The sequence below is a fragment of the Hemiscyllium ocellatum genome, chromosome 13 (genome assembly GCF_020745735.1).
Source record: "Hemiscyllium ocellatum isolate sHemOce1 chromosome 13, sHemOce1.pat.X.cur, whole genome shotgun sequence".
Classification (NCBI taxonomy): Eukaryota; Metazoa; Chordata; class Chondrichthyes; order Orectolobiformes; family Hemiscylliidae; genus Hemiscyllium; species Hemiscyllium ocellatum.
In genome coordinates, this window is record NC_083413.1 from 80,565,386 (window position 1) to 80,580,065 (window position 14,680).

The window sequence follows — 14,680 nt, forward strand, 5'->3', positions numbered from 1 at the left end:
CAAAGCAAGGGATGCAGTAGTTTCTCTCTTCTCCACCCTTGAGACCTAGAGTAAATTACTTTCAGTCAGGAGCTAAACAGGCTACATCTCCCTAAACATTGGCTGCAGCACAGCTCATTAAATCAAGAACTGCAGAACGTCTGGCTACCTACTCCAGTCAGAAGTGCTTGGGTTACCCTCTGTATCAACCACTGTACAGGTCATCTTATGCTCCCCATCTGCTACCTTGCCAACTACTCGAGGAGTGAAATGCAGACTCTGTAACGTATACATGTCAACAGATACACGGACATCCAAAAGTTCCATTTACTTCACAATGCATGAAATTAACTATTATCCAAGCTATTCTTACAAAACTACACAGCACAGATATTTAGTACTAGTATATGCCAATGTTTATACATCACGCAGATTATACTAATACAAAACAAAGCTGTATAATTTCACACTACTAGGACATACTTTATGCCCCCATCTTGAATTTTTTTAAAAAATTATTACTTAGAGAGCTTAAAAGTTCTTACCTGGTAAGTGTGTATTCCCTGAGTCCTGAATGGAGGTTCATGGCAGAGAAGGTCCCAATGCAGCCTCGCAAACGTTTATCTCGGCCCATCTTCCACGTTACAAACAATGGGCTACAAAACACAAAGCCATTCATTCCTACACAATAGAATCAGGTCGCAAGGATTGCACAGAACACAAACACCTGACACGAGACTCTGCTGGACAGATCAATCTAAAATGCAGACAGGAAGCCCAATGCCTCGAATACTGGACGATAACTGTGGTCCCTTGGGAGTTTTGGGTTTAGCTCAATAAATGTATTATTCTGACCTTAGCGGGAGATTTGAGGCATAGGACCAAGAGCTCAAAAGAACTTCTAATTTGTTGGTAATAACCTACAGTACTCAAATACAGGGATTATGCCAGCACATCAGAAATCTGGGATTAGCCAGGCAACTCAGAATATTCTTCAAGAACCTTGCAACAATCATATAAACAAAGTGGTAGTATCTATATTCTGCTACTGTTGACATTTAAAATCTAATCTGGAAATATGCAAATCAGGCTACATTCCGGTACTATAAAACTTCACAAAAAACACGTTTCAATATATATTTTCACACATGAATACGCTGGTATAATTCAGTACAGAACATATCCTGGGACGTCAAATATTCAGAATACAATCGATAACTGCAGAGATTCTGGTGCAGTACCTTGGGCAGAATATTGGTGATTATTAAACTCTTATCTGTTACGTATTTACAAGAGAATCACCTGTAACTACTTTGGCTCTACAAATATTTTGGCTCTACAGATATTCAGTATATAATGTGATGCTATAGATATGCTGATACAATGGGCTTAGAGCTCAGTAGGAGTGCATTCTGGAGTATGATAGCTATTAAAGGATCTCTAGTTATGTACCCAATATATCTGGGTTCCTGGTTCAGTCTTCCAGATTGTCTGATTTTAGCCCAATCTCTAGAAACTCTGGAATTATTCTGACATTTGAAGACTATTCTGTTACCTGGCATATTCTGGGATGAGTATTACATCAAATGTTATGGAATTAGGAATTATTCCAAATTTTCTGTGAAATGCCCCATGTTCTAGAATTTATGCCAAAGAAATCATTACTGGGGCATCAACTTGTTATTTTTACAATTTATATACATGGATAGATTGGTAAATTTGCTGCTAATACAAATATAGGTAAGGAAGTAAGCTGTGAAGGGAAGTGAAGATTGGGGACAATATTTCATCTTCACTATTACTCAACACTGGAGCCCCCCAGGGGTGTGTACTCAGCCCACTACTGTACTCACTGTTGCCAAATATCAGACTAATGCCATTTACAATTCACTGATGACACCATCATTGTCGGTCAAATCTCAGATGGCGACGAAACAGACTACAGACAGAAGGTGGAAGACCTGGAAAAATGGTGCACTGAGAACAACCTAGCGCTCAATGCTGGCAAAACCAAGCAACTCATTACTGACTTTCAGCAGGATGTTACTCATGCCCCCCTACACATTAACAGCACAGAGGGGGAACGAGTGGAGAGTGTCAAGCTCCTGGGAGTGGTCATCCACAAAAAGCTTTCTTGGACTCTTCATGTGGACGCACTGCTTACAAAGGCCCAACAAAGTCTCTTCTTCCTCAGGCAGCTGAGGAAATTTGGCATGACGGTGAATACCCTTGCCAACTTTTATAGGTGTGCCACCGAGAGCATTCTGTCTGGGTGTATCACTACCTGGTATGGCAACTACACCATTCAAGATCGGAGACGGTTACAGAGAGTGGCGAACCCGGCCCGAACCTCCCATCTATAGAATCCATCTACCAGGCCCGCTGTCAAGGAAAGGCCGCCAGCATTCTCAAAGATCCATCCCACCCCGGCAATGTTTTTCTACAACCTCTATCATCGGGGAGAAGGTACAGAAGCCTGAACACACGCACCAGCTGGTTTCAAAACAGTTTCCACCCTGAGGTTCAAATACTGAATGGACTCAACTCTTAACATTGGCCTGTACCTGTGTTTTTGTTTTTGCTGCTGTTTACCTATTATTTACTTATCTATGCTACTTTACTCTGTGATCTGCCTGTATTGCTCGCAAGGCAAAGCATGACAATAAATTCAATTCAATTCATTGTAGATAGGTTAAATAGGTAAAGATTTGGCAAATGAAGTAAAATACCAGAAAACATTAAGTTGCACATTTTAGCAGGGAAGAGAAAAAGTATTTTATCTAGGAGGTACCTGGGTATCCTAATGTAAGGATCACAAAAGATTAGCATGCAGGTACAGAAGTAATCAGGAAAACTAATAACACGTTAGTACTTATTAAAAGGAACTGATTAAAAAGATAAGGAGGTTTACTTCAATTATAGATTTGGAGACGCTAGTGTTGGACTGGGGTGTACGAATTCTCCACAACCACCTGATGAAGCAGTAGTGCTCTGAAAGCTAGTGCTTCCAAATAAACCGGTTGGGCTATAACCTGGTGTTGAGTGATTTTTAACTTCAGTTATAGAGGCACTGCTCAGACCACGTGTACAGTACTGACCTTTAAAGAAGGATATCGAATTGGAGGAATTTCAGAGACGCTTTGCTAACACAATGAATGGGTGGGTTGTCATACGAAGAATCATTGGATAGACTAGGATTGCATCCACTGGAAGTTATAAGACTGAGAGGAGATTGGATTGAAGTACACATGTTCCTACAGAGTTTTGACAGAGCGCATGTGGAAAGAATGCTTCCTCTTGTGGAAGAAACTAGAATTTGGGATCGCTGACTAAAAGTGAGAGGTTGGTCCATTTAAACCAGAGATAAACAGGTTGAGCATTTTTGAAACTGTCATCTCAAAAAGGCAATTGAAGCAGGGTCTTGAATGGTTTTTAAGGCAGAATTGGATTAATCCTTGACAGGCAAGAGGGTGAATGGTGATGATGGTGAAAAGCTTTCGGGAATAAACAGGGATGCAGACTGATCAGATCAGTCTTGATCTTGTTGAAAGGCTGAACAGCTGAGGGAAGCTCCAAGTGACTTCCTCCTGCTCCTGATGTGTACATTTGTAGATTCCAAGACTGCCTAGTATGTCAGGTATTCTGGAATTAACCTGCATGTTAACTTTAAGAGAATCCTGAACTAGGGACACCCTCAAGCTTGGGGCAGCATGGTGGCTCAGTGGTCAGCACTGCTGCCTCACAGTGTCAGGGACCCGGACTCAGTTCCACCTGTGGGCAACTGTCTGTGTGGAGTTTGCACATTCTCCTGGTGTCTGCGTGGGTTTCCTCCGAGTGCTCTGGTTTCCCCCCTCAGTCCAAAGATGTGCAGATTAGGTGGATTGGCCATGGGAAATTGCCTGTAGTATCCAGGGATGTGCAGGATAGGTGGATCAGCCCTGGAAATACAGGATTACAGACATGGGGTTGAGTCTGGGTTCAGCGTGGACTCGATGCGCTGAATGGCCAGCTTCCACACTGTAGGGATTCTATGATTCTATGACACTAAACCCCCTTGTGTTTCAGAATTCTGAAGCCTTTCACCATTTAGAAAACAGCCTCTGTCTCTATTCTTCTTACCAAAGTGCACAACCTCACACTTCCCCACAGTGCATTCCATCTGCCATTTCTTAGTCCACAGTCCTAACCTCGCCAGGCCCATCTGCAGCCTCCCGCTTCCTCAACACTACCTGTCCCTCCAATTACCTTTAAGTCATCTGCAAACTTAGCAACAATGCCCTCAGTTCCTTTGTCCAGATCGTGGAGGCATAACGTGAATAATCGTGAACCCAACCTGGACCCCTGCGGAACTCCACTCGTTACTGGCTGCCATCCTGAAAAAGACCGCTGTCTCTCTTCCTTCTGCCAGTCAGCCTATCGTCTATCCATGCCAATACCTTGCCCCTAACACCTTGGGCTCTCATCCTATTTGGTAGACTCCTGTGCAGTTCCTCATCAAGGCCTTCTGGAAATCCAAATCAATCATATCCCCAGGTCTCCTTTGTTGAGAAGGAAGCATTGCTGAAATCAGTCACTGAGCAGATAGAAGTTCCATATTAAGATATTCCAGTCCTAGATTGATCATTAAAAAATTCTAGATTTGATCAAGGACCAGATAATCTGTAATCAACTATATACCAAATATTCAGCAATTTGTTAGCTAGCTCAGTTGACAAGTTGGCTGGCTTGTGATGCAGAGTAATGCAAACAGCACTGGTTCAATTCCTGCATTGACTGAGGTTACCACGAAGGCCCCTCCTCTGAGGAGGGTAACCCTCAGATTAAACTCATCACTTGTCATCTCAATCAAATAAGAAAGCAGCCCATTGGTCCTCTGGGACTACTATGACTTTACCTCTTTATCCCAATAGGTTCAGGAATGTTGTCTTTTCACTCTCGAGTAACAGAGTGTGGAAAGACTGAAATGTTTACCAGACAGGTGTATAGCAAACCATAAAGGCGGCAAATGGTATGTTGGCCTTCATTACAAGAGGATGCAAGCTCAGACGTTGGGAGGTCTTACTACAGTTAAACAGCACGTGGGTAAGACTCCTCCTGGAGTATTAAGTGCAGTTGTAGTCTCCTTACCAAAGAGAGATATACTTGACTTATTGGGAGTACAGCAAACCTTCAATCAATCGATACCATGATGACAGTAGTGCCATTTGAGGAGAGATTGATTCAATTGATTCACTGTCATTTAGCAGGATGAGAGAGGATCTGATTGAACCATTTGAAACTCAAACAGAGCTAGATAGATTAGATGCAAGGAGGATATTCTCCTTGCTTGGGGAGTCTAGAACTAGGGGTGAAACTCTCAGCATATGGAGGAGACCATTCAGGGCCTCTCTGAGAGAGGTCAACCTGTGAATTCACTACCACAGAAGGCTATATAGGCCAGGTCATTGAGTATATCTAAAATAAAATTGCCTTTTTTTAAAAAAAGGTAAAGGCATCTGGGGTATGGAGGGAAAGCAGGAACATGGTATTGAGATACAGGGTCAGTCATACTCACATTGAGTGGCTGTGCTAATACTGCAATATAAATAACAATAGGTGCAGTACTAGGCAATGTACCACATGGTTATTGTTCAGAAGCTAAGTATTGTTTTGCCTACAGTGTCATTCGGTAGAACTCTTTTCTCTTAAACTGACTGCAGAGGTCAGGTGGCAAGCCTAGGCAATAATCAACAGGAAAATGAAGGGACAGATGTATACCCGAGATTGTAAAATAACGTGAAGCATGATCTTCAGCCCACTGCTGGGAGCTCGAAATGAAGGTGGTCAGATTTTGAAGTTGGAATCAGCCTGTGAGAAGGGTAATACCAAAAACATTTCCCCCATTTTGAGAATGACGAGAGATTGAATTAAATGAAATCTACTTTGACCGCTGCTCTGGACTCACTTGGAATTTAATGCATTCTCCAGACAAGGACAAATTTATTGTGGATCCCAAGCTCCACAGATTTGATCCAACCAGACCGGATCACATCAAAAGGGGCAGTTAAGAGTCGACCACGATGACGTGGCATCAGATTCCCACACAGAGCCAATTGGTACCAACAGCATGATTCCTTCCATTAAAGATCAAGAATGAGGTAATTGGGCTTTAACGACAAACCAACAGCTCTGGAACACTTTTCCCATCACCAGATTTTGCAAACTCAAATTCTCCAACAACCATGTTGGGGAGGAAACTCATTCTCAGGATTATTAACCGAGGCACTAACATGAACTCTAGACTCGGTGTTATCACATCCAGGTTTAAGCAAAGCTCGTCTGGCCCAGAGGTAGGGACATGATCCTTGCAAACAGGCACCCCCTCATGCTGAGATAGTGGACAATTTTTTCAATCAATCTGCTCAGAGATGTTACAACACACCTCTGGAACAAACGGGGCTTGAACCCAGGCCTCCTAGTTCAGAGATCAGGGCCCTACCATTACACCACAAGGCAACCCTCACGCTGTGAGAGAAATAAGGCAGCCTGCCTTGTTTCACAAATGGTTATCATGCCTGGAGATAGGCACAAAAACACTATGGCAAAAGGAAAGGGACAAGAATGGCACTGCAAGTCTTTTGAGCTCAAAAATAGTATCAATGGTGCATGCAGCCTAACAGAGGCCATTTTGGAACAGGCTTTAGTGTGCAGACAGCAGACATCCACCAGTAATCTACAGAGCAAGTGGAAAGCTCCTGTAGTGTAATGGTAGTGGCTCTAATACTAAGCCAGGAGGCCTGGGTTCAAGTCCCACCTGCTCTAGGCAGGTGTGTAATAGCATCTCTGAACAGGTTGATAAGACAAGACCTATAGAAGAGGCCAATCATGAAGTCAGTGTGGAACAATAATTTGACACCCGTGCAGCCAATCTTGCAGCTGAACACTCCAGGCAATGCCCTTTCTCCAGCTCGCACAGATATTCACACGTAGGACACATCCTGCTATCATGATCTAAAGGAATTATCGATCATTCAATTATTCCCAAACCTAGACACAAAACATTCTGAAAGTCAATCTGAGAGCCCATTTACTTGACTCCACTAAATGGCAGCATCAATTCTGTTTCTCTTCACAAGTGCTGTCTGATTGTTGACTTTCTCCATTTTTTTTTCTTATCGTGAAAACACAAACCCTAAACTGATTCAAAACGAATAGTTACCAAGCAATCTTGACAAATATGAACAGAGCTAGATCCCTATAGGATCCCTACAGCTCTAACAGCGATTTCAATGCACATTTGCAATGGGATGTGCAAATCAAAACTTGGTTTAACATTGTGTACGAGATGACACCAAATTAGGTAATGAACACGTCCACTGAAGGGGCAAGAGAATCCAACAGCAGGTTAGTTGCTTGGTTATTTTCACAAAGTGCTGGTGCTATCCAGAGCCATTTGAAAAGTCTACAGAGAATTGTGTGGTATGGGCTGAAAGGTTTTGCTGCTGACTTCGAGGCTTCTTCACAGACCCAACTGTTCCCCAATTCACGAGGGGAATAATAACCCTTCCTCTTGGAAGGTGGCATGACCAGAAGAACGAGCAAATGCCACAAAGAGCAGGATCAGCTAGTAAAAGAGGAAGGGACGGGGAGGCAAGTAGGGCTCCCAGCAGACTGAACACCACCGCATTTGCTCAGATTGTAGGCTCAACCCTGGGGAGGGTGCCACTGACCACATGTACATGGGCTTACAAGCAAAATGTTGCCACGCACTGGAACGGAAAGAGATACAACTCCCTCAACATACAGCTGGTGTGTAGCTGTAGGCAGTGAGAGTCATTGTTATACACCCATTCTGTGACATCCAACAGCGCCAGCTGTGTTTCAGCCAGCACAGCAAACCAAATGTGGCTGTTGGGAGACTAAGGGGACCCTAGGGTTAACATTGCTCTTATGAAATGACAGCCCTTAGCACCAGATATCTTTGAATCATATAATTGTCTCCATCACACTTTGCATACAGTAGTCACTGAGTGCAGGAGTGAGAGTGGGGTACAAACTAGAATCAGTGGTTAGTCCTAGTTTCCCAGTAGTCACCGTTTGGATTACTCTACGGCTGAAGTTATCCAGTGTGAAGTTGTGGACAGGGATAAGGTTCAGGCAGGACAAGGAGGAGAGGGGAAGGAGGAATGCAACAGTCCATGTTACCAAGAGAGCGCCTTTTCATAGGAACCGTACATGAGCTAATTCACAAGATCCACTGTTTCTCTCTGCACTCTTCACCCCAAAATAAACCAGTTCACAATTCCCTGCATTATATCCACCCGTCTATCTCCTTCAGAAATTCTGTACAATTCATCTCATGGTTTACAAGGCTTCTAACTATTGTATCATCAGCAAATTTTGAAATTGTACACTATACAAGGTCTCAGTCATTAAATATATCAGGAAGAGAAGGGCAAGGTTAGTAGTAACACCACTCCCCTTGGGAGCTCCAAGATAAAACACTCTCTGGTCTGAAAGACAACCACTCACTACGATTTTCATTCCTGTCATTCACTCAATTTCTGATTCACATTACCACTGTTCCGGTTATTCCACAAGCACTGAATTTGCTCACAATTCTGTTGTGCTGCACTTTATCAATGTATGCCACATCATTTGGATTACTCTTATCAACTTTTAGACATCTCAAGCAAATTTCTTAGACGCGATTTGCCCTCAACAAATCATTTCTGGCTTTCCTTAATTAATCGGTATTTGCCCAGGCGATTATTAATTCTGTCCCAAATTTAGAACTAATCACCGTTGTACATACTCTTAGTGTTGATTACAGTGCTCCCAACCAGTGCTAGGCCAGTGACTGCAGAATGGCTAGTGGCTTTCAGTGGAGAATATTGCAATAGCTTTGCCAAACAAGCTTGAGGAGTTCTAGGCTTACATTATTGGTTGGTTGACGAGACCCAGACCAACAGGGTCACTGGCAGAGTGGGCAGAAGGAAGATTGATGCTGTTGTGCTGAAAGGGGACTAGACGCTCACACTGAAAGGAGCCACCGCACTAGGGTGATGCCTCAGGCACCATGTAATCTGTTCGAGGACAGATCGCTGGGCTGTCTGCCAGTCACTTTGGGTACTGGATTGGCTGCATGAATAACAGCAGTCGAGAGTGTGATGCAGGGAAAAAAAAAATCAGCAGGTCAGGCAGCTTCCGAGGAGCAGGGGAATCGACATTTCAGGCAAAAGCCCTTCATCAGGCATGAATAGCAGCAGTCTAGGTTGGTGAGGCAGCATCATACACTGGATCATGGTGGTACAAATATGCAGATAGATCTGGCAATTCCTTGCTGGAAGGGATACCCTCTAAGGTCTGTACAAAGCCCTGAGCCGAGTTGCTGCTGGCTTCTCCAAGCAGCCAAACATTTAATAGAGTTTCATAGTAGGCTCCCCAATGCACCAAACATCTCTTTGTGCATGTGCATCAACAGTCTGCTGCAGCTTGATCCAAAGGCTTCACCCTGGTCCACTACAGCAGAAGTCCAGTGAGCTGGAACCACTACTAACCTTGCCCAAGTTGCAGGGTGTATATGCCCAGCGCCTCACCATATGCTGATCCCACCGCTAATCTAGACATGCAGAGTGTTTGTATCTGGGATCGTGAAGGAGTCATGGGATGAGGACCATTAAGGACAGAATCTGTATGCAATTACGTCAGACCCACCACTGAGCACATCGCCAAAAATGGGGATGTGCTCAGAGAATGGCCATTATAGACACCTCCATGGCAGTTGGTCCTCACCCAGACAGCTACTGCTACCTTTGCAGGTGTGCCACCTTCTCAAGGGGGAGCAGAGCGCCATGCAGTAATGTTTGGCTGATATGGGTGGATAGCTAGCAATATGTGAAACCTGACAGATGACAGCTTGAGGCTCCCAACAGTGCAGTGTGCACATGGGTGAGGCAAAGCATGATAAAGTCGTGATTGATATAGCTAGCGGATAGATGGATGACCAGGATGAGGCAATTAAACAGCAGTTGAAGCAGTTAATTCGACATGACATTTGAAGAAGCATTCGCTAATCCTGACCACTGGACTGGGGTCACTGAACTTCCACTTGGAACTGCATTTGCCAAAGTACATTCTTACCTAATTGTTGCCAAGGTGTCATTTGGAACACTGTTCCTACGCTGCTACCTTTCAGTGACCCCAATGACCCATCATAGGCTCCTCCCAATTTACCCCACTGTTCAGACAATGAGACACCTTCCCAGCGTTAGCTCAATAGCAGCACTGTCACTTCCAAATGGTTTAATTTCTACTCGAGCGCCACAAGTTGACACTGCACTTCAGTTCAAACAAAATGACAAGTTAAACCGATATCTATTCTGCCCTGACAGTTGCTTCAGAGTGATTAAAAACAATAGGGAAGTTCTTCCTGATGTACTGGCCAATTGTTATTCCTCAAACAAACTCACCAGGGCAGCCATGTTCATTTGGCAGATTGGGGCAAACTAACATTCATTTATCCTGAGTGACAACAATCACTATACTTCCAAAGACTTCATTGGCTGTAAAGTCTTTTAAGACAGTGACGTTCACTGTTTCTTGCTGAGACAACAAGCTGACTGGCATAAGAGAGACGCAGGACACTGATGGGAATGACCAGCATCACTGTACCTGAGATAATATCTACTGAAGATTCCAATTGTGGAACAATACCCACAGCCGTGGACTTACCTAAATAACTTCCCCGTAGCGTATCTTTGCAGGACTTAGAAGATTCCAGAACAGGGTGGACAATGCCAGAATAACATCGAAAGGACTAAAACAAGCTCCAACTCCGTAACATAAATTCTATAGCAAATAGTAGACACCACACCTGATAGGCAACATCACTCCTTCAGAGAGAATCTAACCAACTCCCCAAGACATTCAATGGCATTACTGTCATTGGATTCTAACTGCCCCCTAATTCCCCCACCCTGCCCGTACCAAATGGTGAACTGTTTCTCCTAATGGCATTGTGGGAACATATATACCACACAGACTGCAAGACATTCAAGGAAGAAGGCCACCACGACCTTCTCAACAGCAGTTAAGGATGGCAACAAACTTTGGCTATGCCAGCAATGCTCACATTCTATGAAGGAATTTCAAAAAGCATACATAGCAACTCAAGATGCTTAAATTATACAATATTGACCCTAGTGGAAGGGGTATACAAAGTCGTGGACAACTTTTTTCCTTAAAATGAAGGGTGACAGGTTTAAGATAAATGGTATTTAGAAGTTAAGGAGATATGAGGAGGAACGTTTTTATACAATAAGCTGATAGGATCTGGGATGTGCTTCTGAAGTGTGGGGTAAAGGTGGGGACAATGGAGACTTTCTAGAGGAAACAGGATGATCTGAAAAAGTAGAATGGGCAAGGTTTCAGGGAGAAAGTGGGCAAGTGCCATGAGGTGAGTTGCTCCTTCAGAGAGCCAGAATAAACATAATGGGGCCGAGTGTCCTCCTTCTGAGCAGCAACTATTTTAAGTTTCCATGAGGGGAAACTGAAGGCCTTTTCAGGACTCTACATAGATTTGGAGGTAGAGCAAAGAAGACTGAAGCACATTAGCCTGAAACCAGGATTCAAAGCTACAATTCAATTGCTTAAAGCCAATCTACAAGAGCGAAACAAAAGCAAAAAAAGCGAACACTGGAAATCCAAAATTAAAATTTAAAATGCTGCAAGTACTCAGGTTTGGCAGCATATATGGAGAAAATGAACAATATTTCAGGTCAGTGACTGTTCATCAGTATAGTGGTGTAGAATTGCCCTGAAACATCATCTCCACATTTTCTGTTTTTATCACAATGTGAAACTTCTAACAAACCTGTTACAAGAGATAGGAGAGAATCAACAGTTAATTATTTTCAAAATCTAATTCTGAACCTCTTCCAAAAGGTTCAGTTGGTAAATGCATTGTCAAGATAAGGAGCAGGAGGGGCTCACATCAGACCTATAGTCTGCACAATTACCCAAACTCATGCAAAATAGTTGTCAGGACCTCTTTCACAGTCACAATCCTGATCACTAGCTACCACTAAAAAATACACCTCAGACAAAAGACTTCCAGTTTGCAGCTTACCTACACTCAACTGCCCAGGCTTGCACAAGGGAAACCAACCTCGGCACAGAAGGAAGCAAGCAGTTATGGAGCTGTCATAAGATTATAGGAGCTTCAGGGAAGAAAGGATGAGAATGGAAAGGGAATCACACACACACACACACACACACACACACACACACACTGGGAGCAAGGTTCCCAGATGACACCTTCCCAACCCCAATGTAAAAGTGAGGGCCAGTCTCCCCCTTGCTCTTCGCCAACACTCCTCATAGCCATTCAAATCCCATTGGGCATTCAACCATCTTCGGGCAAGCCTTGCAGTCCCAAAGTGGAAAGGCTGGCAGCCCATGAAATGCTTCCTTAGTTTCAGTTGAAAACCTAACCCCAGAGAGCCTGGACTCATTACAGGAAGGCTCGCAGGTCCCAGTGAGGTCAGGAGCCGGAGAATGACAGAATGGTGGGCTGCAGCAGAGGGAGATGGTGAGATACCTCAGCCAGTGATGAGACCCAGACACATACGCAGCTACAGGGGATGGAAATAGATTTTTTTTTGGCAGGGCCACAAATGGGCACAAGATAAATAGGAGGCGGCACTCCACCTCTCAGCTCAATTACGTCAGTTTCGCAGCAGGAAAATCTCAGACGGCTGAAGGCCCAGCAGAGCTCAATGATGGAAACGAACCAACCCACCAGGCAGCATGTAATATTCTGGACATACATGCATTTGCAGAGCCAGTGCAACACAGACGCATGCATGCACACACTGACAGCACCATGGATCTACCTACAGTAAGCAGAGTGCAGCAGTTCAAGGCAGCAGCTCACCACCATCTTCTCAAAGGCAACTAGGTATAGGCAATACGTCATGGCTCAGTGAGTGCCACCTCCAGACACGAGAGCGAGCAACGCCTCCTCTGAGCCTGAGAGACCCAGATAAATTTCAAAACAACAACCAACGTCCTCCTTTTGATCAGATTTCCACTACTTCACGCTTGCATTGTCAGACAAGGCGGCATGGTGGCTCAGTGGTTAGCACTGCTGCCTCACAGCACCAGGAACCCAGGTCCAATACCACCCTTGAGCAACTGTAAGTGGGGTTTGCACGTTCTCCCCGTGTCTGTGTGGGTTTCCTCCAGGTGTTCCAGTTTCCTCCCACAGTCCAAAGATGTGCAAATTCGGTGGATTGGATTGCCCATAGTCTCCAGGGATGTGCATGCTCGGTGGATTAGCCATGGCAACGCAGGGTTACAGGGGTAGGGAAGATGGGTCTGTGTGGGATGTTCATCAGCGTGTCGGTGTGAACCCGATGGGCCAAACAGCCTGCTTCCACACTGTTGGGATTCTATGATTCTATGACAGAGGAGAAACAGGACTGGCATCAGCTTCTCAATCATCTTTTTACAATTTCACCCTGCCATTTTTAGATGCGGTACAAGAACAGTAGCAGTAAATTACAGGTATACATTGCCAGAACTGCTCAAAGTGTCTGGAGCAGACAGCAAGCAGATACGTTAAATAACCTCATTTTGTTTGAACCTATTCACTGACACAATGAGCAGGTAGGTGGCTGGGAATGTAAAAGCTCACATTTGTTGACACTGCAGCATCTCCTTGCATTTGTAGCTTACAGATCTCTAGGCTCTGAATTCAGTCATTGCAATCAACTCCCACTTTAAACACTGCGAGGGGAAGAATGCGTGATTGACTGAGCTTTACATTGACCTGGAAGACTTAAATCATTTAAATGTTCCTCACCTATGCCCTACTCCATCACAATTTGAAAATTGTGAATTGAAACAGATAATAAAAATGGAATCAACTCTCAAAGGCCAGTGAAGGCTGGGCCCAATCTCCCACAGAATTGGCTTGGTGTTGGCTGGATCAATGTGGAAAACCTTTTTTTTTATATAAACCAGTAAAATTTTCCCAGGGTCTCAAAATGCTAAGGCATCAATACTGAGTGTTATAGACCCCACTCCAGAACAGCTGTAGTGAGATCACCCAAATATACACCGGCTCAGGAATGCCACATGGGGAGTCTAAACTTTCGCCTTCTGCATCACAGTCAACCCAAAATACAACTCAGGCACAAGTCCAAACTATTTGTGCGACTCAATGATAGCATTCCTGTCTCGCTCAGAGGTTGTGGGTTCAAGCCCCACAAGATTTGAATCGGCAATTAACTCTGCTTACTCAGTGCACCGAGAGAGAGTGCTACATTGTCATGATCTCAGGGGAACCATTGAAACAGCTCACTCAGATGGACCTGAACAATCCCGTCCATTCATTGATTGTTGATCCAATCATTATTTGTGGAACTGCATTTGTACAACAGTGATTATACAGCTAAAGTGTCATGAAATACTCGAATTGTGAAAAGTACTGTGTAAATGCAAGCGATGTGTCTGGCAATTCTCATGCCAAACCATTTTTCAAATGTTAGGAGCTCATCTTTTCAAGTTCTTCACATTCCTATTAAATTCCCTGCCCTGAGTTTAATCGACCAACATTTCATCTATCTGATTTAGACCATAGCAGCATTGGGCTGAAAGTGTTTGGCAGATCATTGACACTGTCTTTAGTCTTTCTCCCACTTCAACAGCTCATGTG

The 14,680-nt window shown here is 44.0% G+C and overlaps 1 protein-coding gene across 2 annotated transcripts in view; it reads right to left on the reverse strand.

The window, feature by feature from the left end:
- Positions 1 to 14,680, reverse strand: part of LOC132821963 (AMMECR1-like protein) — a 59,048-nt gene that overhangs the window by 18,295 nt on the left and 26,073 nt on the right. For both annotated transcript variants that reach the window (XM_060834988.1, XM_060834989.1), the window contains one exon: positions 525 to 635. In XM_060834988.1, coding sequence (XP_060690971.1) covers positions 525 to 635 — 111 coding nt within the window. The remainder of the gene's footprint in view (positions 1 to 524; positions 636 to 14,680) is intronic.